Raw genomic sequence first — 9,887 nt, 5'->3', positions numbered from 1 at the left:
CATATCAACTAAGATGATGATTAATCTGTTCTTCATCTCAGTTGATGTTAATTCAATTACGACTACCACTGAAATTTCACTCATTGTAACTAAAATAGAGGAAGAAACTGTCAAGAATTTTCACGAATGTTAGCTGAGGAAATCATTATTTGATTTCTTTGCACGTGGTAAATTGAAAAGACAGTTATCACACACCCAGCTAAAAACCTTACAAATCTACAATTTACTTTTTCGATTTCTACGGAGGAAATGACAAACACACCGAACAAGCAATGGTTTCCACCGATTACTCTACCTTTACGTGAAGAACGTCACTCTGTTCTTCTTCCTTCACCTTCGGAACAATAACCTTAAGAACACCGTTCTTCATCTCGGCCTTCACTTGATCAAGCTTATACACTCGAGGTGGGAGATCAATCCGGCTCGTGTACCTCCCCTCCCCGTCATTTTCGTCCTCTGCTTCTTTCTCTCCTTCACCTCTGATAACCAGAGTGTTCTGCTCCACCGAGACTTTGACGTTGTCCTTCCCGAGTCCAGGCATATCAATTCTCAGACGAAGAGCGTTCTCATCTTCCTTCACATCAAAACTCCTCCTCGCTCCGCCTCCTAACCCTCTCGATACGGCCACTAAAGGGTTCTCCATCATCTGGTCCATCATGTTGAAAAGCTGGCTCAAGGTCCTAGGCGGAGAGAATGGATCCACCACCCCTGCAACAAGGAAAACAAAATCAGATTCAGATACAAGCCCTCAAAGCATTCAAATCCAAAGAGGCATAGGACCGAGCCTACAACTACCTCCGAAGAAAGGATAATCTTCCCGACGGCGAGAGGGGAACTGCCCACCGCGTCGATCAACATCAATACCCGGCTCTTCTTCGTCCCGACGAAGGGCGTTAGTGTTGAAGGAGCGAACAGCAGAGGGCGCCGCGTAGGAGCGGAGCTTCTGCACAAGGCTGCCGGACGAGGCAAGAGCCCTGCGGGAAACCACAATGGAAGCCATTCTTCACTATACCGAAAGGGGGGGAAGACAAGATCACAATGATTCTACACAGACAATGAGAAGTTCGCGATGGATGCTTAAAAAGAGTAGGAAGTCGGTGTCTTCGTGGCGAGCAAGAAAATGGCGCGAGAAAAGAAGTCTCTTAGAACGTTCCAGAGGATAAAAAGCTGTAGAAGCTTCAAGAAAGATAGGTAACGTTTCTGGAGGCCTCCATGGCAGATCTGGATAGTTGCACGACGTCGATGTTCGACAGCCCTTAGTTCCGAAGATCGACGGTTGAGATAAGTCTCCAATTGATGAATTTTTGGTGTAACAGAAAGCCGTGACAGGAGATGCGATAGCAGTAATTAAATGACATTGAGGGAAATAATCAGACGAAGCGTTACGAGTTTAAAACTAGTTGTTAGAGATAGTGATACCTCATGTGAAAAGGATCTATTATGTATTAAAGTCAATTAGTGATGCTCTTCAATTAAATGTTCAAGTGGGGTAGTATTTAAAGATTGCATCACTTGGCTTGAAAATATTTGTAAGTGTCTGTTTTTTTTTTTTTTTTTTTTTTTCATGTTTCGGTTGCATCATTTGAAATGGTTTTTTTATGCTAGGAACTGCATTCCCATTGAAGAGACTTGGGGATCAGTGATCCCTTGCATAATTCAAATTTTAGGAAAGACAAACTTCTAAAGAAGGTTCTTTAGGTTCATGTGCATTTTGGATTACTTATGCTCATTTACATAATGGGGGGTTAGTCAAAAAACTAGAAATTTGATCTTCATTTTCATCTTCATCTCATGCATCTACATGATCTTCATCTTCGAAATGGGTGTTAGTGTGGACAAATTCATGTCCACTGGAAAACAATTTCCAGTGTTAGTGCCCCCAAATGAGGAAAACACAGAAACTAAGAGAATTAGTAACTTGTAAAGTATATTTAATTAAAATATAATACTTAAACATAAAATTAGGTAAAATAAATATTATTACTACACGAATAACTAATTTAATGTATAACTAAAATATATTAATGTATTAATTAATTTAATTATATATTATATAGGTAAAAATTATTGTTTATTGTACATTAATATTGTAATTACGTGAGTCAATTAACTGTGCACATGATTAATCATATGGTGTTCTTTGATATAAAAAAATCGTGATTAAATAAGAAAAATCTATCAAATACTAACTTTAACACACTATATATTTTTACATATTATTAATTAAAAATATTTTTCCATTAAATATAAAACCATTGATTTTATTAATTATAAAAATGAGTTAATTAAACCAAGTGTTTGAGTTAACAATAATTTAATTACCACTATTAAATCACTAATACAATAGAGTAAATGGGGAAATCAAAATCAAAATCGAAATTGAAATGGGGAAATCGAAATCGAAATGGATAGTATTTTGAGGGAAAGGAGAATAGCGAGAGAGAGAGAGAGAATGGAGTGGGAGGCTGAAAGGGAGAAGAGAGGGAGAAGAGAGAAGAAAGGAAGGTCAAGAGGGAGAAGAGAGAGGGAGAAGCGAGAGAGAAAAACTGAGAGCGAGTTCGAGAGAAGAGAGGGAGGCAAGGAGACGAGAGAGCGAGTCCGAGAGAAGAGAGGGAGCAGAGATGTCGGGGGTGCAGGGAAACGAGAGAGGGGGTGCGGGAGAGAGGGAAAAAAAAATGAAAATGAGGACGCGCGAGAGAGGGGGATGCGAGGAGAGAGAGGGGAAACAAATATCGCGGGTTCGAACCCCTGCGCGTCCTTCATCTAAATGAATGACAAAAAGGTTGAGAAGCCACTTGAATTTTTTTATAACGTGGAGATGAAGGACCGCTTCATCCCCAGCATCTAAATGAAATGTCATATGCGCTCCTCTAATGACTTCAACTGATGAAGGGCGTAATGCGGTTGATCTTCATCTCGGACTTCAAGTTGACTAACCCCCTAAGTAATCAAATCCTATTTTCTTCTTTTGCATATTTTGAACACCTTTTAAAATACAGGACTATGAAATTTGTTGATTCTTTTAGTATTAAGGCATCAAAGTTGATATTGGGTTCTTGTATAGTAGTAATGATTCAAGGTAAGCTTGAGCTCAATCTTAGTGTTCTCTTAGGCTCATCCTAAGGTATGTCTATCTTACCTTATAGTTGCTCCCTTAGCCTTCACCAGATTCCATAGTGGTAGATTCATCTACAATACTAGAAGGGTAAATGGTGTTACACTGGGTAGGAAAGATACTGACCATCAAACTGATGCCATAGAAAAGGACACTGACTTTCTAGTCGAAACTATTGCAAGAAGTTGGTGGTGAGTGACATGAAGAGGTGTAATTATAAGACAAAGCCAATGGCTGTACCATACTACGGGCTCGCTCATTCTTGATCCCAGTGAAAACTTGAATGTTGTCTTGTAGTGGCAAGGCAAGTCCAACGCGTAGACTACATTGCACCAAGAGTGCAGATAAGATTTAGAGAAATGAGGTCGTTTGGGCTTTAGCACCTCCATTTGCTTCGAATCTTAGGGAGTACCAACAGAAAGTCCATAATTGGGCATGCATTGTGCTACTCGCACCAAACTCTGAAGGATCAAACCTATACCTGAAGAGAATAATCGAGCTGAAAAATTGATTTTGAGAGAACTATTATTGTGATTTTGAGGAATTCCCAATTCCCCTGTCCGATTAGTGACGATGTCTCTTAATTGGTCATTTGTCTCGAGGCCAGAAATCTGGATATATAACCCCACGTCTGTTAGACGGTGGATTTCAATTTGAGTGACAAAGAATGAACTTCATATACGAAAGAAGTTTCAGAGAAACTGAGCAATCTGCCGCGCTGTTTACCACCTCCAACTAGAACTAGATAAACAACGAGAAGCCAACCTGAACGGCTGATACAATCAAGATATACAGTTTACAGTACAACAAACACGCCCCCTGAAATACCATTAATCATGTAAAACCCAAAGCAAACAGCTCCAGAATAAAGCCAAATGTAAACCCGATCAAGATGAGTTAACAGCACATCCCTTTCTTTTCTGGAATCACCTGAGCAGGGCCTGGGATAATAATCTTTTTCCCAGCTAGTGAAGATGCATTACCATTGCTTTGTCCTTCCCCTGCGACGAGGTTTTTTCTGTTCACGATGTTAAAAATCTCAGTTAACACAGTTATGAATGCATTTTCCACATTCGTAGCTTCTAGTGCTGAAGTTTCCAGAAAGAAGAGTCCTTCCTTCTGCGCAAACTCTTTTGCGTCCTCAGTCGGGACTGCTCGTTGGTCTTCAAGATCAGTTTTGTTTCCAATAAGAATAATGACAATGTTTTTGTCAGCATGGCTTCGCAGTTCCTCAAGCCACCTTGGGATGTGATCAAATGTTTGTCGTTTGGTAATATCATAAACCAGCATTGCGCCAACTGCTCCTCTGTAATATGCACTTGTGACAGCTCTATACCTGCTTCGTGACAATCACAGGAGACAATTGAACATGATCAGAAACTGTTCAATTATTACCCAAATCAATCCAACAAATTATACTGCAATGAAACCCCACGTTGAAGATGTGGACAAAATGATATTAAATGAAAGTCTTGAATAGCTACTGGGAGTGAATTATTAGTGAAAAATCAATAAAATGATAAAAAAAAACATGAGCAGACCATAGGCACGTCAGTAGAGGAACTTCACACCCTACAATTATATTAAAACCTTTGTGTTTCCATGTTACTTTTAGTATGCATTTTTTCAAGTCCAAATCACACGTGGGCAATGATAGAATATATATGATTTCTGGGATTCTAACTGTGCATTCAGTATTTACATGGCACTATCCAGTTGACATTGTCTACTCAGACAGTATCATTTCTGAGATTCTAACTCTGCATTTATTCTGCACATGGCAGTACTAGTTGAGAACGTGAAAAAAAAATCCACAATAGGATATTGTAGCAAATGTCTGAGTAGTAAAATAGATCATTTTTATTTACCACTAAGGCCCTTTTTTTTTTTTTCTTTTTGAGATCAGTTACAGATTGATCATGGTTTGGCCAGATCCCAGGACATGATAGCAACAAACACTGTGTGTGCCTCCAAATGAAGGGCTCAAAACACATTATCTAAGCATATGCAATACACAAAACTGCAAAGTAGGAAGAGTTGTGATTTTGTAACATTTTCTACCAGTCCAGGAGCTAACCCAAGTGTACGGGGGTTCCTTTGGAGGCAATATATCATGGGGCTATATTATGATATCAATATTCAAACTTTCTATTTCTCAATAGTACAAATCTCTCGGAAGAAAAATCAATTTCAAGAAAACAAGATTTTGGAGAAGTATATCAAGTCAAGTGGATTGTAGATGATTGCAAGCCAAGCAGAGTTTTTCACATGCATTTCCTGCACTGGCTTCCTGGATAATGCAGGTTCACATAAAAACACTACAGGATTAGTCATACACTGAAAGGGGAAAACAATTTAGATTAGGTCACAGAAGTAATCTTAAAAATATCTATGATTATAGTTGTATTTAGAAAAAGAAACAACTGGAAAAAGCAGTACATCACAAAAAACTTTTATTAGTTGATAATACAGTTTCTCACGCAAAAGGCCAAGTGTTACGGTCTTTTATCAACAACCAATTGTAAGAAGGTTCATAGTGATTTTGGCAGCACCATAAGTTCATAGTCAAAAAGTAAATAGATAAGAAGATACCAACAGGAACTTCGAAAATATATGACAACTGGCATTTAGTGGCAACAATAAACCACAGATCTTTCATGTCAATTTTATATTTTGAAAGGAACTTTCACATCGATTGATCAGATTAGAAACTAAAAAAACAATTTTCTTTTATTTAGAAGGCTATAACGCATAGCTTTCACCGGATCATCACATTAAACTTGCATACGTTGAAGAAATAAGTACTCCATAAAGATCCATAGTCGCCAATGCCTCATCGGCGGTCATCAAAATACTACCTCGAGCAGTGCAAAAGTGAACGTAAATCACAAATGAAGGGCACATTTTCAGTAATCTTCCAAACGTAATCGCATTTACTAACAAGTCCAAAGTGAAACACAATAGGAGAACATAAAATCACCACTAGACTCCTCCATGGACATAAAAAGGAGCATCACCAGCAGCACCATACCCTAGATCAAACTCTCAAGTCTAAGGAGACAATAAAACGAACCCACATCAGAAACGAAAAGAAGAAAGAAAAAGAGAAAACACAATTGCACCTTTCCTGTCCCGCCGTGTCCCAGATCTGCGCCTTGACACTCTTGTGCTGGATAACGAGTGTCCGAGTCTGGAATTCGACGCCAATAGTCGCCTTCGAATCCAAGCTAAATTCGTTCCTCGCAAAGCGAGAGAGTATCTGAGATTTCCCGACGGCGGAGTCACCTATGAGGACCACCTTGAAGACGTAATCGATCTTCTGGTTAGCATCTCCGTAGCTCGCCATGGAGGAACCTCTCTCAGGACGACACAGAGACAGAGAGAGCAGAGGAAGTGGAGGGAGATCAGATCGGGGCTGTAAAGGAGAGTGTGAAAAGGGTCCCTGGTCCTTACTGTGTACTTGGAAGAAGGGAAAAAGCTTCGACAGCTGCGTGCTGATGTTCGGGCGAGGGAAAAAGCTTCGACAGCTGCGCGCTGATGTTCGGGCGAATGTTTAGGAAGTAAAGAAACGTTAAGGCCTGTTACTGCGTAGCGTAAGTCAAAAAGCCATTTAGAATATCTGAGATAGCCATTATCGAATCGCTGAAATAACCATTGATCACGATGGAACGACTGAGATAATCGTATTTTTGCACCAAATAACTTTTCATATTGGATACAAGGGTAAGCATTTTGGTGACAGGTGAGTCGACCAGGAATTTAAGGGAGGTGGGTCGGTTTGGGTGACAAATCAACTTGAGTATTTGTCCTGCCTTGGATTACAAGCGTCGGTGTTTTTAGTGTTTGATTTATTTGAAATTAACGAATATAAGTATTAATTATAAATAATGAACAACATAAAACTGTATTCCCTTGACAAAGAAGTCCTTAAACCCCATAATAGACTAATTTTATGTCTCTAATTATAGTGAGCGTTAATTAATTATATATACTATATTATATATCAAACTATATATATTTTTTTAAAATATATTTTTATATTTTTTATATTTATTTTAACCAAGTTGCCCTATACAAAATTTTTTGGTCAAAGTCAGATAGTGAATTGGGTGAGTCGAGCTGACTTACCTAATCCAAGTCGGGATTTTGAGATATTGAGTCAAATCTAGTTATAGGTTTTCGTACATACGGGTTATTGATTCACTTTACGGGGTGGGTTCAAATTTTTGAAAACCTACAATGACCCCACCCTACACCATGTGAACCCATTTTAGGGTTTAGGGTTTGGTATGTCCCTCATGTTAGTCAAGTTTTTATTTTGGCCAATTATTATTTATTTCATATTTAAATAAATGACAGTTAGGTTAATTTTCTATACGTGAATTTTCTCACAGAGAAAAAAAATATCTTTGGTTTAAAAAGAAAGTCTGTGATATCTCCATCAATTGCATGGATTAAAATCTTAGATAGACTAAATAATGATTTCTTAATTATTTGTTACAAATTTGGTGTTTGTATTTGCTCACAAACAGAATCTGATTGTTATGACAAGAGGTATGTGTTTTTGGGTTTCGACTTTCAAATTTATTGAAATTCATGATGATATATTGTTATCATTTGGTATCATATCACTTCACCCACAAAACTCATATATGGAGACTAAGTATTTGCAATTGTCTGGTATGGCTCCCCCCAGTTGGTACAGTAAAATGATGAAAGCATCATAGTGCTACTCATAATGTTGGACGTCTTCGCGACCATATGACTCGGAGGCATAGTATCTCCATAAAAAATAACTTGAGATCTCCTGCAGAGTCCTAAGTCCGACTCACTTCTACTATGTTTTCCATTATAATGAATTTTGCACAACGTGAATGAAACTCTTGCCAATAGAAGCAAAGAGAACAAACTGATCAGCCAAACAAATAACCTAGAAATGAGGAAACGTGTTATCAAAAATTAGTGATCTATGTTTGCCTACCTTGGTATGTCCCTCGTCATATACATATTTGTGCATGATCCAATTTGTTTTTTGTCCCAAGTAGAGACTCTCCCTCCATGAATACCAATGCTCTCTTCTGGCCTACTATTTGATCCCCATCCATAATCTATAAGACGAGGCACTCGACCTCCAATAACCGTTGTTTGCTCTATGATTCGGTCTATGTCCTTTCGGATATTGGGCCCCCTCTGGGTAACTAAAACCAAACATTCTCCGTTGTTGGTGCATAGGTTTCTACCACTACCACAAATCAAAACATTTTACAGAGTTAGATATTTCTACTTAGTATAACATATATTGAATATCTCTCCTCCCCCGGTGCGGAAATGGATGATGAGGGAGGAGAGCCACACTTCTCTGGCTCGCTTTGCATCCCCCTATGCTAAACAACTTTCTTGAGGGTGAAAGAGAGGTCTCCCTCTCTTGGCCCTTGCTGCTAATGCTTCTTGAGGGTGAGAGGTAGAGACCTCCCTCTCTTGGCCCTCTTCTCTAGCGTTTCTTGAGGGTGAGAGGTTTTCTCTCTTGGCCATCGACATCTTAGCAGTCAGTGGCAGCCTCTTCCTTATGAGGAAGAGATCAATTTCTACTTACAATAAACAAAACAAAGAAAGAATACGGAAGACACAAAAATACAAAAAGATTTTGGAAGATATGTTAAGGATAAAAAAAATATATGAAAATTGTTATATGAACGAGACAAGATAGAAATTGTAATACGAAATAGGACACGATCGAAAGTAAGTTGAACTGGAGATACAAAAAGAAACCGAAAGACACATTAAGGATTGAAAGAAATACAAGAATTGTTATATGAACATGACAAGAAAGAAATTATAGAAAGTTAGTCGAATTTGAGATGCAAAAAGACACATTAAGATTACAAAATCGTTGGTCTTGGTAAAAAAAAATGAGAAGATTGTTCCATACCTGTAAGAGTCCGAGGATGGAACCCATAAACATAAACGTTGTGGATGAGGCCACAAGGGAGATCCACTGACCTTAGCATCTTTCTTAGATAATACACCACCAACTTCATGTCTGTGGGGTTGAATCTAAAGCCAATTGGTACTATCAGCGGTATTGCCCATGCTTTACTCTTAATTTTTTTTGTTGTAGGTGGTAACCATTCTCCAAGATTCACCCAAAAGACCGTAACTTGCATGGATAAAAGTCTTGAATAGACTATACAAGGATTTCTCAATTCCTTGCTACAATTTTGGTGTTTGTATTTTCTGACAACTAGAATTTGATTGGTATGGCGGGATGTATGTGTTATTGGGCTCCCACTTTTAAATTTATTGAAATTCATGATGATACTATCATCGCTCTGATACCAAATGATGGAGATGTGCATTAATGGGCTTCTACTTTTGTTTAGTTTGTGTATTGTTGACACCCTAAACATAACCAGTCTTCTTGTATTCTCTTTTAATTTTGGTTTTAAATGAGAAAAATTAGTGCATAAAAGGGGGAGGGGGCCAAAAAATTTAAAATATAATTTATTAAAATTTTAAAAATGGAAAAGGGTCATTAGTCTAAAAATAGAACTTGTTTTAACAAAATTTAAGCTCATGGGGTCATGGCCCCCTCAACCATGTAGGTAGTTATGCCCCTTCCTCTTAGTCCAAGGAGGGAAGAGTTGAGAAGAAAAATCCCTCATGTATGTGCACATGGACTCGTTCTTTGGCATATTTTGATTTTGTCTATATTTTTAAATATAACACTTTGTTGGTAGATCATGTTTAAAAAATGAAGTATAATAAGACTATA

At 38.2% G+C, this 9,887-nt stretch overlaps 2 protein-coding genes across 3 annotated transcripts; both read right to left on the bottom strand.

Annotated features, from left to right (window-relative positions):
- Positions 1–200: 200 nt before the first annotated feature.
- Positions 201–1,096, bottom strand: LOC137941313 (heat shock 22 kDa protein, mitochondrial-like). 2 transcript variants are annotated; one of them, XM_068786662.1, is made up of 2 exons: positions 793–1,096; positions 201–708 (listed from the first exon to the last, which is right to left on the bottom strand). In XM_068786662.1, the coding sequence occupies exons 1-2, from the start codon at positions 998–1,000 to the stop codon at positions 287–289; spliced, it is 630 nt and encodes a 209-aa protein (XP_068642763.1). In that variant the 5' UTR covers positions 1,001–1,096; the 3' UTR covers positions 201–286. The 2 variants fall into 2 exon arrangements, with proteins under 2 accessions (XP_068642763.1, XP_068642764.1); XM_068786663.1 differs by having other exon boundaries at positions 796–1,092.
- A 2,671-nt stretch (positions 1,097–3,767) lies between these two features.
- On the bottom strand, positions 3,768–6,698 carry LOC137940274 (ras-related protein Rab11D). Its single transcript, XM_068785229.1, has 2 exons — positions 6,238–6,698; positions 3,768–4,451 (listed from the first exon to the last, which is right to left on the bottom strand). Exons 1-2 carry the CDS (start codon positions 6,459–6,461, stop codon positions 4,013–4,015), a joined length of 663 nt encoding a protein of 220 aa, XP_068641330.1. The 5' UTR covers positions 6,462–6,698; the 3' UTR covers positions 3,768–4,012.
- Positions 6,699–9,887: the final 3,189 nt, after the last annotated feature.

The sequence above is a fragment of the Aristolochia californica genome, unplaced genomic scaffold (assembly GCF_029961685.1).
Source record: "Aristolochia californica isolate CCGP_79_NKW_82.1479 unplaced genomic scaffold, dmAriCali1.0.hap1 SCAF_9, whole genome shotgun sequence".
In the NCBI taxonomy this organism is placed as follows: Eukaryota; Viridiplantae; Streptophyta; class Magnoliopsida; order Piperales; family Aristolochiaceae; genus Aristolochia; species Aristolochia californica.
This window is presented reverse-complemented; position numbering and strand designations above follow the sequence as displayed.